The sequence below is a fragment of the Nanorana parkeri genome, unplaced genomic scaffold (assembly GCF_000935625.1).
Source record: "Nanorana parkeri isolate BGI_ZX_2015 unplaced genomic scaffold, ASM93562v1 scaffold892, whole genome shotgun sequence".
Classification (NCBI taxonomy): Eukaryota; Metazoa; Chordata; class Amphibia; order Anura; family Dicroglossidae; genus Nanorana; species Nanorana parkeri.
In genome coordinates, this window is record NW_017307160.1 from 384,756 (window position 1) to 406,446 (window position 21,691).

Here is a 21,691-nt window from a genome sequence, read left to right on the forward strand (position 1 = left end):
AAAGACCTTTGTGCTAGCATAAAAGCAACAGTCTTACTCACTTACTGACCACTAATATGTATGTGGTGTTCTGTAGGGAGAAACATCATGGATGATTTCTTGGAAGTATAAGTAGTAAAAATGTTGAACACAAAACAAGCTTGTGATTTTTATTTTTTGCAACTTGATCTCGAAGTGAATGCAGCTGGGAGTTACTCACTTGGCCAGATAGACATACAAATCCAGTACAAGTGTAGCTCTGAACTTGATAGCAAAATATGAGAAGTTAATGAGTGTAAAGAGTACTGTACACTAAGGCAGTGTAGTGTGTATTCAAAGTAAAGAATTTAGGCCGATGCCTGTTTGACTTCTCATACAAAGATGATATTAAGATTTTTGCTAGTCCAGCATATTTTATCTGTAAATAGAGAAAGATTTCCTTAAACATTGGGCTGCTTATTTTGGCAATTATTCAGGTTTTTTTTTTTTTATAAAGCATATTCTTAAAGGGGATTTGTGTTGCCAGTTGCCTCCTAGCTAAATACTAAAATCTGGCGCTTATTTTAAGTAGTTTTTTTTAGCTAATATGTAGGAGTGTGTGTTTGGAAACTGACTTTTTTTCGGGTGTACTAATTCTATAATTTAAATTCTGTAGGAAAAACAATAAAAATGTAGTTGCCTGCCAATGTGTGTGTTCTTCACAGGTATTATTTAAGTAAATGTTTTTCTTGCCATGGACAGATTAGAATACGTTTTAGCTTCTAGCACATCACTAACGTATATAAGAAAACCTTTATTTCCTGCTACATGCTCAAGAATTAGAGCGTGCACATGGGAATAAATAGCCATCCTCTATGAAATGGCATGTAAATACTTTGTTTTATAAAAGACTACAATTGTATTCTAACCAAAAAACCCTCTTAGCATAACCTTACCGGCCATCAGGTCTTGTTACTTTTAATTTTATTTTAGTCAGGTAACTATTATTTTTATATATATTTTTTTTTTATTATTATTTTGCAGGCGGCTAAACACTCTTAACAAGTGTGCAGTAATGAAACTTGAAATCAGTCCAAACAGAAAAAGGGTAAGTTTTACACGAAGACTTAAAACCATTGATGGTAAATGAAGAATGTAACCTCTCCATATTACGGTCAGGTAGTTAATTGGTGGTTCCCTTTACAAGTGATAATCCATTTTAGATTGAAATGCAAATGAAATGACTTGCCACGTTTGAAATCACCTTCTGATTTTAAAAGAATCTTAATGAACCCTCTGTAGGTGAGATGTTTTTAATTGAGGCGGTGAAGGAGGGGTTTGGGGAAAGTACACCAGTGGAAGCACAGCAGGATAATGGACCCTCAAATGGCATTTATAAGCTATGAAAGGTGGCCTGTTAGGTTTAAAAGGCAAAACTGGAATATGTATACAAATTCTTTCCTGGTTATTTCCATTGACTAGCTTTGCACAGGAATTTAATTTATGATGCTAAAAGAAAAATTATTTTAGAACATAGATTGTTTAAAGACCATAGTCTCCCACCTCAACAAGTATTTGAGGCCTGTCTAAAATGTATAAAGTGGGAGGTCCTAGTAATTATACTTTAGATATATCTGAAGCCATTTTTTTTTTTTTTTGGATACACTAGGAAATTGTTAAAAACCCTGTGGCCATTTAGTGTTACCATTGGAAGATGTTCCCTCTATTCCAGTTATGGTGGCAGATTATAATTTGGTATTTTATTTTCGTCCTGTTAACCGTAGCCACCAGGACCAATAGAGTGAATTTTACTAGAGGGGACAGTTTGGGCTTTAGATACACTTTTAAGATAATGAGATCATACCTTTTTCCCTGGCTCTTAATTTAGAATAACTAGCCCCTAACTGTGCATGGTTTAATAGTTAATTGTTTTAGGGACAAATGTGTACAGCCAGTATGTGGATGTTTCACTCCTTAGCACTTTATAGGTTTCTGTTCAATTTGCATTGCATTCAAGATACCTGGAGTTTAACACATTAAAATATTTAAATCTAATATGCAGAAAAAGATTAATTGGATTGTAAAATATAAAAACTAGGAACATTTCCAGGGACAAATATTTTAATCCTGGAACTGTCCAACATGGTCAGGTGGGCCAGCCAGTTCATTGCTCTTTTCTGTTTTTATGAATGTTTTTCCACAGATGTCCGAACCTGCTTGTTTAATGTAGCCTCTAGCATTGGTTGTTAATGGGTGTCAGTGGTGGGGGTAGTTATTGTACAGATCAAAATCAGATACATTTGTAACTAGCACAGAAAAAGTACACATGGTCAGGGCAGGACACCATACAATAATTCCTTGCACTCCGTCTATCTAGTCAGTACACAAAATACCCAATTCAGTCATTCCAACATTTTAGGCTTAAACAGAGCAAATTGTCTTACAGTTCAAACAAAAATGGCCGCCATTCAGTTCAGAGGAAAGGTTATAGAACATCTGTTTACTATGGACATCACTCTTTTCCAGTATTCATTTATTTTTATTTTTTTCTTCCTGCTCACTACACAGAGTGAAGATTCAGATGAGGATGAGCCTTGCGCAATCAGTGGTAAATGGACATTCCAGAGGGACAGCAAGAGGTGGTCGAGACTGGAGGAACTTGATCTGTTTCAGGGACATAAAGCATTGCTTGGAGAATCGCACCAGCTAGCAAATGCAGCAAGCCAGGACAGCATTCTTACAGACCTTAGTGAACACCAAGAAGTTTCTTCCATTCACAGTACTAGTAGTGACAGCCAAAGAGCACATGTTCCCAGTGAGGCAGGCACCACAAGAACAAACTCAGTTGTCAGTGTATGTTCATCTGGAAACTTTTTTGCCAATGATGACTCATTTGGTAGCCTTCCATCACCGAAAGAACTTTCCAGTTTTAATTTCAACATCAAAGCAAACGAAAAGAACTCAAGGTCTAGAACAAAGAGCCTTCTAAAGAGGATGGAAAGTCTGAAAATCAAAACATCTCACAGCAAAAAGAAATCTCAGTCTAAAACTGGTATAACAATAAGTGAACCTATCTTACAAGAAGGAGTTGATGACGATAAGCTAAAGCAACTCAACTGTGTGGAAATTTCTTCTCTGAATGGAAACCATATAAATGCCCCAAAAGTCCGTAAGAGGAGTATATCGAATTCGACACAGACTAGCAGTAGTAGTAGTCAGTCTGAGACCAGCAGTGCAGTCAGCACCCCTAGTCCCGTTACAAGAACACGAAGCTTAAGTGCATGCCACAAGAGAGTTGGAATGTACCTAGAAGGCTTTGATCCCTTCAACCAATCAACCTTCAGTGATGTTCTGGAGCAAAACTTTAAGAACCAGAGGAGTTTTGGTGAGGATGTATTTTTTATTCCTGATGACCACAAGCCTGGAACCTTTCCCAAAGCACTTTCTAATGGAAATTTGTCTCCTACAGACAGCAGTTCTTCTGTGAATTGGAGAAATGGCAGTTTTCATGGACATGACTTCACAAGGGAAAACAGTGTCAGCAGTGTCAACAGCTGCAAAAGTTCTTTCAGCAGCAGGAGGCGCAATTCTTGTTGTTCTGAAGGAAACCGCTTGAGTATCTATGACAATGTCCCAGGCACTTTTTTGTACTCCAGTGACCTGGCTGATCTGGAAAATGAGGATATTTTCCCAGAACTGGATGACATCTTATATCATGTGAAAGGAATGCAAAGAATAGTCAACCAGTGGACAGAGAAATTTTATGATGAGGGGGATTCCGATTCTGCTCTAGACTCCGTGTCTCCTTGTCCTTCTTCTCCAAAGCAGATACATTTAGACATTGATAATGACTGCAGTGTGCTTAGTGATTTAGACAGCACTGGGAACTCGCTGAATGAATGTGAGGAAACGACCGTAATCCAAGGAAGGAGAGATTCTGGAGTGGGGGCATCCTTGACCCGATCCAACAGGTGGGTGTTTTTCATATACTCATATCAGTAGTAGCTGGCTGCTAATCTGAATATTTCTATGTGTTGATTCATTGTATTAAGCTACTTTGAAGCTGAACTCCAGGTAAACCACAAAATACACATATGAAATAAGTATAAAGGGTCTGTTTTATCTGCCAAATTTATTTATTTCTCTACATCCAGTTCTGAGATTATCTGTCGGGCAGAGGAAGAGACCTAAAAATTATCTGCTACAGTTGTGTGAAACAATTACAGGACTCCTCCCCACCCTCAGCCTGTGACTGGACAGTGAAAGGAGAAGCAGTCCCTGTCACTCTCATTTGTCCTTTCATCAGCATGCTTCTTCAATATCTGTTTATCCCCTTGTGCTGCTTCTCCCTCAGTCTGAGCTCTGCTGCACATAGGTCGCAGGAGGATTAATACAAATCAAATTCTAGTTTTTACATTGCTTGTATTTAAATTTAATACTGTATTAATGAATCCAGAGCTGCTTCAGTTGTTTTTCCTCTATCTACCTGAAGATCAGCTGTAAGTATTTTAGGGCTGCTTACCTTTTTAACATAATGCATGATTGTGACTAGCCAGAAGTGCTGTGACAGGAAATTACATTGGACTTGTTTTAACAAGTGTCTACCCCTCCTATGATCGTTCAGTCAACCTGTTCTGCTACCATATGTGGACTCTTGGGTCAAGCTCTGTGGGTGGAGCGAAACATGTAAAACTCAAGCTTTCAAACCAAGCACAAGCTAGGATTCCTGAGTGTGATGTCCCATCCTGTCTCAACACATAGATTTGTGGTTTGGCATAGTTTGCTGCTGTTGAAGCTTGAACTGTGATTCTTTTTCTCCTTACAACTGGCCTCAACCCTGGTACAGGGAAGGAGACCAGTTTTGGTGATTTATATCATTCTGGCAAAGCTAACTAGGAGCTAAAGGCCTTTGCAACTTTCCCCCAAATCAACACCCCATTTCAAACAAAGTTTGCACAGAAAAAGCATAGTATTTGTTTTCCATGGAACATGAACTTGTTATCCTCGAAATGTAGAACTTTGTTCAGTATGAATTCAAGTTCTTCATTCCTCCATAGCCTGGTGCCTTTAGATATTGCTTCCCAGATCAGTCACACTGGTAAAAAAAAAAGTCAACTTAATGCAGCTCGCATAAGGACTTTCTCTTGAGATACTGTAACATGAATGGGTAACAAATGAGCATTTCAAAACCAAAAAAGGCTTTCCTTTCTAAGAAATCTTCAGACTTTAAACTGCTCTACAGCAGTAATCTACTAATATTGTTCATACAGTGTTCAGGGTGAGAAGGGCCTTTTACTGTTCATGTACTTGGCTGTAGAAATTAGATCTGAAAAGTATTCTGTCCAGTAAAGCAGAAGGAGAAAACACATTTGAGTTGGAGCCTATACATTGCCAGCTTTATATGGTGATACATCAACAGATATAATTGACAATTTTCCATAGAAGAAAGCTACCTGCACATGGGCAACATTAGTCTTAAATGATGTTTAGAATATATGAAGAGCTAACCAGACTAAAAGCAGCTGTTTCCTATAGGGCTAATTGTAACATACATATGTTGATAAAAGTGGAACTGTTTATAATTCTCGTGTGAAATATGTGAAACCAGGGTTATCTGTCAGGAAAGCATCATGACCTTGCTCACTTTACTTCCTGTTTGCAGAACAGGAATTGATAGTGTGCCGCTAGGAAGAACAAAGTGGAACCTCCTTGACGATGAACAAATTGCTTTGCCAAGTATATCTTTAGCTGTCCCAAAAAATAAAAAAAAATAAAAAAATTGAACTGGAATGTGCAGACAACATCCACCACTAGAAGTTTTGTTTTTCTTTTAGTCCTATATTTGCATAAACATGCTCATCTAGATCACCAGAAGAACGAGTATGTTTATGCCTATGGAGCAGTGAGGTGGGTGGGCTAACTGGGTGTCTACCAATGTTTGTCGGTGCTCATATACTCCATGGATTTGGTCTATCAATCAGCCAAAATTCTCAGTGACAGAAGTGCGGCATTTTAGAATCTAGCCAACACACTACAGGATATAAATTCTGCCAGGCCATGTTCGTGAAATTACCAGCCTTTCTATCTGTATATTGGGGGGGGGGGGATACAGAGCTTTTTGTTTTGCCACTATGGGCACATCTCTTATTTCGTATGCTCTGTATTCAGCATTTTCCATGATGCCTTTGTCCTGTAGGTCAATTATGGCAGGTCTTTTGGATAACTTACAATACGATTCTACTTTACGGCAGTGCCGGAGGCACAGTACCATGTATTGTGTTGCTTTGGTAGCCCCATAAAATCGGTGCAATGCCTTAATGCAACACACGATAATGTTTGCATTACTGCAATGTACTAGTGTAAACCAGACCTTCATGTTACCTTCAGAGAAAATGCTAGTTGCTTGGCTGACAAACTTGAGTACTTCTAAGTAACAGACCAGGAACAAGCATGCAGTAAATGTGTTTCAGAATTCCTTATCCCTATACCTGTTCCAGGTCAATGGCTAAGATTACATTGAAGCCAAAGCATGAGCATGGTAGCCAGGGAACTAACATTCTCAAAGAGGAGTTTAGCAATGGCAGCATACAAACCCTCTCATGAAGGAGACCCTTTAAAACCTGTGAAGCCTAAAAACAAAGAACTCTGTGGGAGCACTAGCTGTTGCTTTTAACAAGCTGTAAGTTGGTTTCAGCAATCTTTAAGCAGTGCTGTTATGTCTCGTAACAGCTATTTTAAAGTGACAGCCAGCGGTCCCATTATGGTAATTCCTCACAGACTGGTGATGAAGAGTGCTTTAAGGGCTTCAAGAAATCTGTTCAGTGCTTGCTGAAAACCCTTTAAGTATTAGCTGTGCACTCTGCTCTTCAAACTAATGTTTAAGCTGAAGCCTGTGGGAATCTCTGAAATCACGCTCCACTGGGGTGTGATGCATTTTCTTTGTTTAAGCCAATGTACTGCACAGAATTTTTTTTTTTTTCCCTTTTTTTCTTAAATGGAGAACAGCAGCAGGTCTGCCTTAGAGCAGGGGTGGCCAAATTAATATGGAATTCAGGAGGCAGTCTGCCCTATCCAGGCACCAGCAGGGTTTTTCTTATTTAGGAGCCATCTCTCGACAACTCAAGAAGACCACAAAAGTTTGGTGCCAGCTGTAATTTTTAGGGAGCATCGGCTTACTGGCTCCTGGGACTTGTCCAGCCCTGCCTAAGAGAATGTTGGAAAATCTTTGAACAGTAGCTAGCAGTCCTGGTGCCTGGGATTGCTCATCACTTAGAAGTTAACCCATGAACTGCAAGCACAATGATGCCCAGATCGGTCATACTACTAGTAAATGCTGAGACATGTCCAGCCACCCTTTTTAAAATCTTTGCTCGAGCTTGCTCTCTGGTGTACTTTTCTATTACCTGAACTCCAGACTTTATTAGGTAGGAAGTTCTACTGATGATTCCATGGTGATCAATCATTAGTGATTCATAAAATGTATGCTGATGCTTGTTAACATAACCATGGCACATTTCCTGAGAACTGTGAACTTCGCTTACATCCTTATGTCTTTATATGCTGCAGGCATCGATTCAGATGGCACAGCTTCCAAAGCTCACACCGCCCCAGCTTGAGGTCTGCATCGCTGCAAATAAACTGCCAGTCGGTGACTCAGATTAATTTGCTGCAGAAGTTTTCACTTTTGAAGTTAACTGCCCTCCTGGAGAAGTACACCCCTTCGAATAAACATGGATTCAGCTGGTAGGTTAATGGCATCTTTGACATAATGGTACAGGTTCTTAAGCCTGAAAGTTGTATTGCTCACTTAAAAAAATAACTAATACAAAGGCTTGACATTTTTAACTTGATTTGCATGTGCTGCTTTTAATCTGTGAGAGATGGCAATAATAAAACAATGTGTAACACTTTCCATACCTGTGTAGACAGAGCAGCTCAATTATGTTCTTGTTGGCAGGCCAATTGGCAGGAAATTTAGTCATTCAAAGTCATGAGAAAATCAGATAAGGGAAATCCAGTAGGATGCCAACCACCAATGTTGAGGACAGGGGGAGCACTTCTTTAAGTGAACCTGTGCTTTGCCTACTCAGGGCTTTCACAATGTAGAGGACTATCTCCCTGCCCCTATTTGACATAGCTAGTGACTGGTCACCCGGGCACCCAGCACTGGATCACAGAAGGAAGGGCAGTGAGTTGCACTCCCCCATACCCAGATGTGCCAAATACCAGAAGTAAGTATAAACTGCTACAGGGGCTGACATTCAAGTAAACCTTTTGTTTTTCCCTGCTTGCAGTCCCTATAATATATTTTCTCTGCTAGCTGTTGAATACTCGTCTTTCATTTTGCCATTCACTATTCAAGAACATAACTCTCAATCTCAGAAGTTAGCGTTGAGCCATAAAAATTCTTTTTTTGTAGTTTAGAATAACAAACAGAAGTCCAAACTTCTCACTTCAAATGACCATTGGAGATGAGCTAACAAAGTATATAACAGTGTTGTAAATGTTTACATATACATATCCTGAAAGGCCAAGAAATATCATGTTTTATCAATCCTTCTACACTAATGTAGTATTTGATTGGCTGCTGTGGCTTGTAACACAGCAATGCTTTGTTACTAAATAAAGCCTATTGTCACAGATTCTTTTAGTGTTGGATAACATATGAATAGCTCATGGGTTCGCCAGTGGCATCAACAAAACATGTAACAATGTCCCATCTTCCTCTTCACCACAAATATGTGTAACCCACGGCATTAATGTTCAAAGTCATGATTATCTGAATTCCCAGAAAGGCGGTCATTGTCACAGCATACAGGGGATTTGCAAAGAGTTCATGCATGTTTAAGATTCCCAATATGACTTGTAATGTTGTGAGTATTTACTTCATATACAAAGGGAGCATTATCCCTATCAGTAACTCTCGTATGAACTAAAAAGACAACCCAAGAAGAGAAATTTCAGCTAGTCTTTGGTTCCACGCTGCTTTTTTTTTTTTAAATGTTGAGCACTAAAGTGTTACATGCATTTGATATTGTTCTACGCATAAAGGGTAATTATTGAGCATTGTTTTACTGTGACTTTTTCTGAACTCTTATCACTGGTCATGTTTCTTTCAATTGGCTTTTTCTTTTTCAAAGAACTCATTTGTAGAAGTGATGTTTCTGGCTGACAGCCCCTAAAGCTTTACACCAGATTCCTGCTGCTCTGCATACTGCTGGGTGGCAGACCTCACTTTGAGGCTTTGTTAACAGCAGAGCTGGATGCACAAACCTCCTTTGTTAACCCCGCTATTTTGAGTTGATGAAGAGAAGAGTGAAGTGACATTATTAGGGGTCTTTCACAGCAGGATTTATTGACTTTCTCTTTGGCTTCTGCACAGCCTTCATTATTTGCGACAGTTAATAGAACAGTATCTTCTTCTTACAAGCTGGGATGAAACTCTTTTGACAAGCTCTGATATGAATTAATGGCTTAAACGGAATCCCGAACAATTAAATGTTTACTCAGTGCATTTGGAGTGTGTTTGATTTGTAGTTGGTTGTATGCTGCAATTTTATTAAAGGAGTTAAGAAAGCAGAAAACCCTTTCTCCTCTTAATAGCTGCCCAAAGGCATTAAATGGAGGCTTACTTGAACTGCAGAACTCTTATAAAGGGGAGTTTGTAGACGTTATATCCTGGGGAACAGTAGCATATAGCCGAAAACATCCAATTGGCTGTTCCTCTTCATGCTTGTTTGCCAATCCCCTGAGATATGAAGATTTGTTTACTACTTCAGCCCAAATCATTTAAACCATCCAATCATGTGAGCAGAAAGTTAGATTTCTTGAGGCTGTGTGTACTAGGCACCCTAAACCCCCTTCCTCACACCATCATAGTGGTGTCATGGTTGTAACTTTCTTCCCTTTATAGAAAGTCACAGCAAGCAGTAGTTCATTGACCTGGCAATAATTTGTGTATATCTATTTTGTGATGCTGGATATCTTTAAATACTTTTGCTGGTGCTCTCAGTATAGCAACAAACATGTATAATCTAACTTTTGCTCTTCTGTTCTTGTTACTCAGGGCTGTACCAAAGTTTATGAAACGGGTTAAAGTTCCAGACTATAAGGACAAGAATGTGTTTGGTGTTCCGCTAACAGTTAATGTACAGAGGTTTGGCCAGCCATTGCCACAGTGCATACAACAAGCCATGCGCTACCTGCGTAGTCAGTGCTTGGATCAGGTATGTGTCTTGGGACATTAGTGAAAGCATTGTTATTCTGCTAAGTGTGTGTGAAGATTGCGCTAAACTGTTGCTCTTTTTTTCTAAAGGTGGGACTGTTCCGGAAATCAGGAGTCAAATCTCGAATTCTGGCACTGAGAGAGATAATTGAGAACAATGGCGATGGGTCTATATACGAGGGACAGTCTGCCTATGATGTGGCCGACATGCTAAAGCAGTATTTTAGGGATCTACCTGAACCCCTCCTCACCAACAAACTGTCTGAAACCTTTCTACAAATCTATCAGTGTAAGTAGTTATTATTGTTAATAAAACTCTTTCACGCAAAGATGTGCAAAAAACATCAATAAAATAAGTAATCTTGGCTCCAGAGCTGACAGTGATGTTAATAAAGCCTGGCCTTTAGTACATATGCAAATCTAAGGGTGCCCATACTCAGTGGTTAATAGATTTATATATGTGATGCACACCTACCACGGTGATTACACACAGCTTACATATTGTACAATAGGCAAAGCCAATTTCAGCATCAGTTGAGTACATTTTGTTTTTTCCTAGTTCAGATCTGTTATGACATGCTAAGAAGGCGTTGCCCTGGATTTTTCCTATATATATCTATTTCTCAAGGCATCATTTTATCAAGGGAAACCATTGTATCAGTCCTACAGTGCTACCTGCATAGTGTATTCTTTTGCACAGATGTATGCATGATGTGTTCTTCTACATTAATTTTTTTTTTTTTTTTTTTGTGGTTTTCTCTGTAGATGTTCCAAAAGACCAGCGTCTCCAGGCAATCAAGGCTGCCATTATGCTGCTGCCTGATGAGAACAGGGAGGTTCTGCAGACTCTCTTGTACTTCCTGAGCGATGTTGCTGCAGCTGTGGATGAAAACCAGATGACACCCACCAATCTGGCCGTGTGTTTGGCTCCTTCTCTGTTCCACCTCAATACCCTAAAGAGGGAGAACTCCTCTCCTCGGTATGTTATTTACATCAACTTGCTTTTTATTTATCCAGCAATTAACTTTGGTAGCCTCTTCTCACAGAATAGCTGACTCTAACATCTGTGATAGGCAGAACATTGATTCGGCTGAAGATCATTGCGTTAAAAGAAAAATGCGCCAGGGAAATAAGGTTGCACTTTGGCTTGTAGTTGCAGCAAAAATGCCTACTTTTCTAACTTTGATGTATAGTCATAGAATTGGCTTGACACTTTGAGCCAGTCAATTTCTTGTTTTTTGAAATGACGCAAAACTAGCAATGCTTTTAGCACAAAGTTTGCATCAATAGGCGATTTCTTTATCTATCTATCTATCTATCTATCTATCTATCTATCTATCTATCTATCTATCTAGGTGTGTTCTTTATAGAACACTATTAAATAAAGATACAGGCTTGCTTAATAAGATTCCAAAATTGCTTTAACACATGACTGACAAGCAGATATAGTTTTTTTTTTTTTTTTTTACATTTGTCTTCAATAAACCGTTATCTAGTTGCTATGGTTTACTGCACTTTGGACTACGTTGGTACAGTAAATGACCTATAACTTCACAAAACCGGGTCAGATTTTCACATTTCTGTAAGGCGGTGTTTACTTGTGTACAGCATTGGAAAATCAACATTAACATTTTCTTAGTTTGACTTTCTAAACTGACAAGCTAATGGACGCTGTCTGCTCCTGCAGAATCTCAGTGCTCAGCGCTTTCCGTAGCAGTCTCCATAAAAATACAAATTAATTTCTCCACCAAAGAGCAGTAGCCATGTGCAAGGTATCTGGTCTGAGTTCAGCCTGCAATTAAAGTATATTTAAACCCAAGAACATTAATATAGTATTGCTGTTTACCAGTCCATGGGTGGGGTGGCTGAATTTAAATTTTTTCCCTTTTATATTCACTTGGTGCTCCTGCCAGTAACACTCTTCTGATCATAGAGCGACAATGCTTTCTCACTGCACTGTTGCAGTGCAACATTGTCGCCCTAGGACAGGAAATGTTAAGACTATAAAACACCCTCATAACATGGGTGTTTTCTGTATTCCTAAAACACTTCCTGATAATGTTTGAGATAACACTGCAGAGTGCACCGTTTTGCACTTATCAAACAGATACGATGTAACTAATTTGATGGAATAGTTAACAGACCAAGTGAGTAAATAAAGTAAGTTCATTATTAGGGGTTTACACTTTAAGAGATGATTTAGGAATTGTTGGGTTACTGCTCTATGCACATCATAATTCTTCTTTCCACTGGCCTATTGATGTAACCGATTGGAATTGGTCAAATAATCTGAACCTTACCTTTTGTGTATACAATGTTTCAGGGTTATGCAGAGGAAACAAAGCTTGGGGAAACCTGACCAGAAAGACCTGAATGAAAACCTTGCTGCAACCCAAGGCCTGGCACATATGATTGCCGAGTGCAAGAAACTTTTCCAGGTACCAGCTGTCACTTTGTGTTCAGAATTACTCTAATCGTCATAGCATATTATATAACTGCAAATTGATACCATCCCCTGCTTTCTGATTACTTCCTAAACCTACATGCCTAGTCGCCAGAATTCTGCATTACAGTTTTTGTCATTTTCTAAATTGGTTTCTTTTCTGCTTACATAACGACTTAAAAGTCCTGGCTTAACTGAACTGTTGCATTGTTGTGCAATTGCACACGCTCTACACTGTCCACTACCTTGGCCTGTGTACTAATAATAATCGTATGTCAGTGATTTATTCATTATAGTCTCAATCTTTTCCTAAACACGTTAAAGCTTTACAACTATGTTATTGTTAGATGGCTTAGCTAATCTGGCTTTTAATTGTATTCCTTTTTTTTTCACCATAGATTCCTGAAGAAATGAACAAATGTCGTAATTCGTACATGGAACAGGACCTTAGGCCAGTGTGTCTGGATGAACTGGTGAATGGCAATAACGAAGGGTTCTGTGACTATCAGGCTCTACTTCAGGAAGGCATTGACAGCTTATTGAAAGAAGCCAAGGACAAGTTTAAAGGCTGGGTCAGCTGCTCCACCCCAGAACAGGCTGACCTTGCCTACAAAAAAGTGAGTCATGCTTCTTATAATTTGAAATTAAAGTACACCTGATCCTGTAAAGGTCAAGTAGTTCAGCCAGTACAATTTGCCTTCAGTAGAAAATGCACCCTGTAGCCTACAATACAGACCTTATTTGCAGTATGCACATTTTCTTTCTAGACAAAACATAATGGAGCTGTGCAAAACTAGAATATCAATGTAAGTGCCATTTGCATTCATGACACCAGTCTGTCTCTATAGCACTAATTCAAAATCAGTTGCTAGTGTATATATATTGAATCGCTCTGTTCACACCGTCATTTTTTTTTTTCCATCAGTTTTGTGCAATTTAAGTTATAGCAAATTTGTATCTTTGAGCCCTTAGGCTGAGGTAGATTTTGCTATTCCATGATGTATTTCATATACAGTATATCATGGTATTGAATAAATGACAAAGGTTTATGTAGCAACGTAATGTCTCACCAGGACCATACTGTTTAAACTTCATGGAGTAAGTTGTTCCCTAATTTCCTACCACCATGTATTTATTTCTCAGGTCCCTGATGGTCCTCCCCTTAGGCTGTGGAAAAGCACTATTGAGATTGCAGCTCAGCCAGAGGATGTTCTTCAGCGTCTCCTGAAGGAGCAGCATCTATGGGATGAGGATCTGCTGGATTCAAAAGTTGTAGAGACCTTAGATGAGCACACTGACATTTATCAATATGTCCAGAACAACATGGCTCCACACCCAGCTAGAGACGTTGTTGTTTTAAGGTGAGTGTAGACTAAACAAAACCATTTTATTGGTCATCCAGTATGGAGTTGTCCGATTAATGATAAAGACAAATGAAAGTGATGTATAGAAAGTGTACCTGCCATAAAATTGCTAAAGTGTTGTTGTTTTTTTGTTGTTTTTTATATTCTGTCCTTTTTGGTTTCATTTCTTATAACTGTATTTAAAATATTTAACTAACTTTATTCCAGTGTATTATGCATTTTCAGTTATGCATTTTTATTTATTTTTTACTTTAATTTCCACAGATCATGGAGAAACAATTTACCAAAAGGAGCTTGCACACTACAGCTTATATCAGTGGATCATGAACAAGCTCCTTTACTTGGAGTAAGAGTCAATGTACTTCAGTCCAAATACCTAATTGAGCCTTGTGGCACGGGGAAATCTAAGCTTACCTACCTGTGCAGAGCTGATCTGAGGTAAGCACCAATCAGTATAATCTTAAACACCTAACTAAAGTGTTTTCTAGTTTCAAGGTAGTAGAAAAACCCTTAACTCTGTAACTTTGGCTGGTAGGAACCCCACAGCTTTCAGTTCATCAAGACCAGTCGGTGTCATACCAGCAAACACTCTCTGGTGCGGTATCTCTTCAAAGTATTGGTATGAGCTGCATGCCCCCCTCCCACTCTACTATAGGTCACTCAGTGAAATAGTTTTTCCTTCAGATAGCCCAGAGATGGGAAATCTATGAAAAATCTACATGTTTCCTAGCTACACCAGTATCTATTATCTAGTATCTAGATAATCACAAGAAACTTCAAAAAACAATATTTGCTAGGGTCTGAAAGAGTTTGTGTTCAAGCAAAATCAAATTGCATTTCTTGCGAGAATGACATACTAAAATTGTACTTGTGAAAGCCGTTATCTCCAAGGTAACATATATTTTTTTTAAATCTGACTGACTCATTCTTGTATTTGGTTTGGCACCACAGTTCTATGAATAAGAAGACCTTCCTTTAGACTGTGTTTCAGTCTGTCCACATGACTAGACTTGTCACCAGCATCCCTCATCACATGCTTCACCTTATGAGTACCTCCTGTATGTTCAAACTGTCTCACGTCTTCATATACTGATTACGCTGTCTTCAGCAATCTTGTTTGAGATTCATTGAGGTGGCATATATGCTGATCACCATCAGAATAGGCTTAAAGTTCAGCAGCATATTTTTTTTTTGTTCAGTCCCCACCAAAACCGAATACAAGAAGTATTATTAAGGATCCAGGCGGCGTGTGTTGACTCGCTGTCCAGCTTTCTGATTAGCCGGGAAGTCTTCTCCATGCTCCTCTGTTACCAAATGACGAGGAAGCATGGAGCTGGCTTTCTGGCCAATCGGCCAGCCGGGGGGGAATTACTTTGCTGCCTGGCTTCCTGAATGGTTGGGAAGCCAGCTTCATGCTGCCTCATCACCAAGTGACGAGGCAGCATGGAGCCGGCTTTCTGACCAATCAGGAAGCCGGGGGCAAGTCATTACCTGCCAACCAGCTTTCTGATTGGTTGGGAAGCCAGCTCTATGCTCCCTGGTGACGAGGGAGCATGGAGGCGGATTCCCGGGCCAATCAGGAAGCCGGGCGGCATGTAATAACTCTCCGCCCGGCTTCCTGATACCAGAAGTTCCGTTATCGGGAGCATTTGGGTGAGTACGAGTACGAGTACTCGACCCAAATACTCTGTATTGGCACCGATACTAGTATCGGTATGGGTGCATCCCTAGCAGCAACCAATAATCCAGCAGTCAGAAGATGCAGAGAGAGATCTTTCTGTTTTATCCTCGACCTGCCACTGTTGTTCCACAAAGTTTTGTTCACAGTGCTGCAGTCACCTTAAATAAAATAACTGATATGCCCTACAAAGTGTGGGGACCCTCCAACAATGTTTACTGCAGTTCTCTGGGTCTATTGCTTCATATGCAGGGATCTTGCTACAAAATCCACCAACAGACATATGAGGTCCTGGCATTTCAGCCAAAATAATTGTCACTTTTAGAAACCTCTTTTAGTAGAATTGCCATCCCCTATATTAGAATAGAATAACGGATACAAGAAAGGATTGTGCTTGTCTTATGAATCTGCAGCATTAGAGCTTTAGAATGGTCTAAAGTAGAACCCCATCCAAAAATAAGACAAAAATCAATATCCTATTTAAATATAAAATAAGAACCAGCTTTTGTTGCAATATGCCCCACCTTATCAGAATGCTTATTGTCAGCTCAGTGACTGCAAGAGCATGATACCCGGTCAAATTAAGGAATTTACACTGCTTTTATTTAAAACATACATTTAATGATGTATTGATTAGAGCACTGCATTCATTTTGTGTCTTATATCTGCCTAGAGATGAGTTATAAATTTGCAGTATTTTCTTCACACTAGCTATTAACTTTTAATTGCCTTGTGGCCATTACATTAATCATGCAGATTTAAATCAGCTTTTCTTTCATGTTCCAGGGGCCACATGCCGGAATGGTACAATAAAGTTTTTGGACAGTTATGTGCTGCAGAAGTCGTTAGGCTTCGAGATTCGTTTATCAATCCACAACCAGAAAGCAATAATGGGAAGTCAAGGTGACATTGCACAATCGTCTCAACAGGGTTTCTAAGAAAGTGAAATGAAAGATGTCAGGACTTTTCAAAGTTACTTGGAAAAAGTCAAATCCGAGAAATGAAGCTGCTTTTATGGTGCTTAGTGCCATGGACTAGAATTCATCAGCCTTTAGGCTCCCATCATATATCATCCTATATGTGTTAATACATATCAATTGACTGCTTCTGAGAAGCAAAAGGATTTTATTGGAAAGTATCTATTGTTAAAATAATGCCACATTCCTATATCCAGTTACCTTGTATATTGTCATTGTGTTAATTATTAAGCATACTGAGGGACTGGTGTATCCACTGGAATAATTGGTACTTATGCTTCTATGCTTATCTATATACTTTGTATGTTCAGAAGAGAAAGATTTGCACAGTGAACATCTGTGAATGTATGTCGCCCTTGTGAATTTAGTCCAGTCATCTAGTGTCTGGTACACTGATGGATTTGCTTGTAATGGTTTTAATCTCAGGTTTAGTTGCAATGGTTAGAGTTATGGAAGTGTCCAAACAATCCTTTCTGAATGACACAAGTCTGATTTTGCTCAATGCTTGTTTAAATTTCATCTCGGGATCCCTTGTCAGAGCTATCTTGCTGTTCCATATCAGGACTGTGAACACTCTTTGAATTGCATTAGACAATATAACTTGAACTGACTTTTTCCATTTTTTCCATTGCACAATAAATCCATACTTGCCAACATTCACACCTAGCGGAACCACGCACAGCCTGGATTTACTCAGTTGGGTAATGCAGAGTACAGTTACCCACAACAACCATTAAGAATCTGAATGCTTATTGATTGGTGAGTGTGACTGTGTTTTTTTAATTATAGTTGCTTTATCGAATTGGCCCACCTGAGCACCTTTTTATATGTGAATATGCTTCCTTCATGCAATGCCTTATTTAATTAGCCCGAGTTGTGTTTTATTTCTGGCCATATAAGAACACAGCTCATCTCTCATCTGAAAGATCAATGGCTGTTTAGAGTAGGAACAGGAATCGCACTGCATGTGTTTTTAAAACTCCTGGGTGACACACTGGTCTTATTTGTTGTATTGTCTGTTTAGCTGATACGAGGTTCTGGTATTGCTTTTAGACCACATTACCCTTCTGACTTAGGACCTCTTAAGGTCTATCTCCTACCAAACCTAAGTTTCTAATAAAGTGGGAAAGGGTAAAAACATCTGCCAACTTTTCACAGATGTCTTGACTATTTGACAGGTGTCACAACAGGAAGTGAGGAAATGTCCCTAACAGGGACAAAGGCAGCAAAAGCAAGTTGACATGTTTTTAAAAACATTTCTAGCAAAGTAGGAAACAAAACCGTAAATCGTGGGCTACCACCATTTATTGTTTATGTACCCATTAGCAAGATTCTCCATCACTTTTTTGCCTAAAAAAATTGTGGAGGGGGAACTCCCTCGAATGGGCTTAAAGTGACATTAAACCCTCAGATTTTTTTTAACATAAAACAATAGTGTAATGTGTGCCTTACTGTAATCCATGGTTGTTTCCCTTCTCTTAGCTGCTCTTCCTTTTTAAATATGTATCTGTTCTCATGCTTGGAGAGAACTTCCCTTTTCAGCTGAGGGCCTCTTCCTGTAGTGCTGGCTCAGGTTACAGCCTATACACAGACACCGTGTGAGACAAGGCAGTCTGCTGAAAAGGGAAGTTCTCTCCAAGCATGAGAACAGATACATATTTAAAAGGAAGAGCAGCAAAGAGAAGGGAAACAACCATGGATTACAGTAAGACACACATTACAGTATTGTTTTATGTTAAAAAATCTGAGGGTTTAATGTCACTTTAAAGGCTGGACTTGCACCTTTTTCGTGTATGCTTTTATGTGCATTATAAACACATCGGACATATGTGAATTGTCACCAATTAAAAACTATGGCTTACCTAGGTACATGCATTGAAGTGTGTTAAAAAGCCTAGGTGTGAATGTCAGGCCCTAGATGTCAGCTGCAGGGATGTTGGCAAGTATGAATCCAGCATAAAGCTTGCTATCTATTTGTATATTATACGTTTGTTTATTGTGCTAAGACTAAGCTCAACAAGGCAACAGGTTTATTCATAGGAGGGCTGGACACATCCCCAGAAAAAGGTAGGCATTGCCCCTAATTTAGCTGCATTTTAAATATTTTGAAGCCTTTTCTATAGCTGTAGTTTGTCAGTAGATATACATGATATTTCCTAGTTCCCTAAATGTGCCTACTGGCCTTCAGATAGGCCATACTGGCTCTTGAGTTCTATATTCATTTCTAATCTTCTATTTAGATACTTTTATGGGGTTGCCCAGAGGATAAAGCTTGTCTTAATAGCAGCCATATTTGCTAATCTAAAATATACCGTAGCTTTTAATGACAGTCGTGTGCAGCAAATACTGGGGTGGCAGAGGGCTGAAGTATGAACACTAGAGCTGAATGAATTGGGAAGAAGCCCCTGCATGTTGAAGGAGCCACTGAGCTATATTGTACAGGGAGAAGAGCGATGTTGAAACTTCATGGTAATTTAATTGTATGCAGACTGAAAAGAGAACCTTAGCGAATGAAAGTTGTTGCAAGACGTGTTTTTACCATTGTCAGTATTAATTGAAATGCTTTTTAATGAAGAATTTTGTTTTATGTAACAGGCAAAATAATAGTGTTTTCATTATCAGTGTTTCCACGTATATCATAAATATCTAAACCTTGTATAGGCATTGTAAGCTTTTTGACTGTATAAAAGCATCACTGTACATACCACTTTAATGTTATGCGTAATTTTCAAGATAAATGCATGACAAAGGTAAATATTTAAGATATACATGTATTTATACCTCAAATATGTGTCATTTTTGTATCTGGATACATTCCCTCAATTTTAAATATGCTAAACATGGTAAACATTAAAGTTAAAGAGCATAGAGAATAGATTTATATCTTGATGCATATGTCTTTATAAATATAGCCAAATGCACTATTAAATGTCTCAAATGAATTTATCTTGGTATCTTTTTTTTTTTTTTTTGTCAAAGCTTTCTACACAAGACATTGCAGGGTAAACTTGTACCGATAGTTTTACAATTACATGTATGGTAAAGCAGATCAATGACTTTACAATCTGAATAGAGCCCTAATATGTCACAGCAACTGTATAGTTTTTACAAAAACAGTCATCTTATTAAAAAAATATAAAGCTTCAGTCCAGTGACTGTGCTTCAGCATTAGAGGAGCACTTTGGAAGAGGGATGATACTAGTCTTCAGACAGAAGCAAAGCATTCTCATCATGCAATGATCACTCATTGCAGCTGGTGTTACAATGTAAAGTTATGTATGTACTGGTAGATTATATGGAAAATCTCGTCAGAATGTTTGATCATGCCAATGTCATTTGAAATTTCATTTGTTTTTTGTTTTAACACTCGCTTTTGGAATGAATGGAGTTTCCTAAATGAAAACTACATTATTTTATTTGTCCTGATTTTATAGGGTATATAATATGTCTGGGATTTCAGTTTATTTTGGGAGTGTTGGGTCACAAAATACATAGAGTGAAATACAATGTGCTATGTTTGCTGTGTATCTATAATAGCCTCCTCAGCACTATATGTTCTTATTTATTTTAGTAAACTTATTTATTTTTTAAACTAGGGGGCACTAAGAGATTATTTTTTTATTGACTTAGTATCTCTGAGTAGAATACAGTATTCTGCTCAGTGATACTTTGTATTACTTTTGTAACCAGCTAGCAAATTCACAACACGGTGAGCTGTTTCTGTGACTCATGGCTCTCCGATCGCGGCAATCAGTTATTGCTGTGATCAAAGGGCTGGGACCACCTAATCTGCTGTTGTAGGTCTGCTTCAGACCCTGAGGGACCCATCAACAACAGTAACTCAATGAGCGCTGGTCTCTTCACGGAAAGGCACTGGATAGTGCCTATTTTAAAAACTGGTTGGCCTTTTTGAAGAGAGAGAAAGCTGAAGGCATCATGTGGAGCACTGTGGTGTCTTTAAGACTTACTAGAAACCTGTAAGTGTACACTTGTATTTTTAGCTTGCTTGCTCATGAAAATATATATCTGAGGTTAGGTCCAGAATACAGAGCAATTCCAGGCAACACATGAAATCTATGAACCTTGAGTGCCCATTCACACTTCATGATGTGGCAATGTGTGCAAATGAGTGTTTATGCATATTTTGTTTGTGGCACATGCCTGACAAATGCGTAAAAGTAGCTCACGCACCATTTGCAGCTGCGAGCATCCTGTGTTTTTTCCCGTACCTCTGTGCATGTTTGACACACATCCACATGCAGGGAAAAAACACACTAACCTAACTGGGGCAAGACAGAAGTGAGGAATGTAGTTTTGTTGATGTCGCAGCTTACTAAAACTACACAATGGATAAAAACCGTACTCATGGTACCAAACGTTTTGCAAGTATTTTTTCCTAGCACTTTCTATCGTGATGTCAAATGTCAAAAAGCCATGAAGAGAAAACCTATTACTGCAATAAAATGCAGTAAAGGCAAATGCAAAAGTTACTAGAGAGATGGAATGCTTTGCAAAACCATATATAGTTTCAGAACTGCTGTGAATTTTACCTCCAGTAATAAATACATTTACTGAAGTGCAATTCGAGCTGTTTTGGAAAAATTCAACCTTCTAGCATTCTACACAAGTCTGCTTTTATTCTTTCATGTACTGGCTGTGCAAATGGTAGAATGTATTGAGCACTCAGATTCATCCAAATTTATCAGCTATATAAGGTAATTGATTGAAATTAGCCAGTTATGCTAAAAGCTAGGTGAGATGTTGACTTGGCCTCCAAATTCTCCAGATCTCAATCCAATGGAGCCTCTGTGGGATGTGCTGGAAAAATAAGTCTGATCCATGGTGGCCCCACCTCTCGACTTAAAGGATCTACTACAGATAGCTTGGTGCCAGATACCACAGCATACCTTCAGAGCTCTAGTGGAGTCCATGCTGTTATGTCGGCAAAAGGGGGGCCTACTCAATATTGGGCAGGTGGTAATAATGTTATGGCTGATCGGTGTATATTGTTTTATCACAGGTACATTATTTGTGGTAGGGTTTTGA

At 38.8% G+C, this 21,691-nt stretch overlaps 1 protein-coding gene across 2 annotated transcripts in view; it reads left to right on the top strand.

Moving 5' to 3' along the window:
- The window catches only part of DLC1 (DLC1 Rho GTPase activating protein), a 139,419-nt gene extending 122,793 nt beyond the window's left edge, over nt 1–16,626 (top strand). For both annotated transcript variants that reach the window (XM_018565845.1, XM_018565846.1), the window contains exons 4-14: nt 1,003–1,066; nt 2,527–3,929; nt 7,525–7,701; nt 10,025–10,184; nt 10,274–10,472; nt 10,949–11,162; nt 12,507–12,621; nt 13,025–13,243; nt 13,770–13,987; nt 14,255–14,428; nt 16,455–16,626. In XM_018565845.1, coding sequence (XP_018421347.1) covers nt 1,003–1,066; nt 2,527–3,929; nt 7,525–7,701; nt 10,025–10,184; nt 10,274–10,472; nt 10,949–11,162; nt 12,507–12,621; nt 13,025–13,243; nt 13,770–13,987; nt 14,255–14,428; nt 16,455–16,575 — 3,064 coding nt within the window. In that variant the 3' untranslated portion in view covers nt 16,576–16,626. The remainder of the gene's footprint in view (nt 1–1,002; nt 1,067–2,526; nt 3,930–7,524; nt 7,702–10,024; nt 10,185–10,273; nt 10,473–10,948; nt 11,163–12,506; nt 12,622–13,024; nt 13,244–13,769; nt 13,988–14,254; nt 14,429–16,454) is intronic.
- The last annotated feature ends 5,065 nt before the right edge of the window (nt 16,627–21,691 follow it).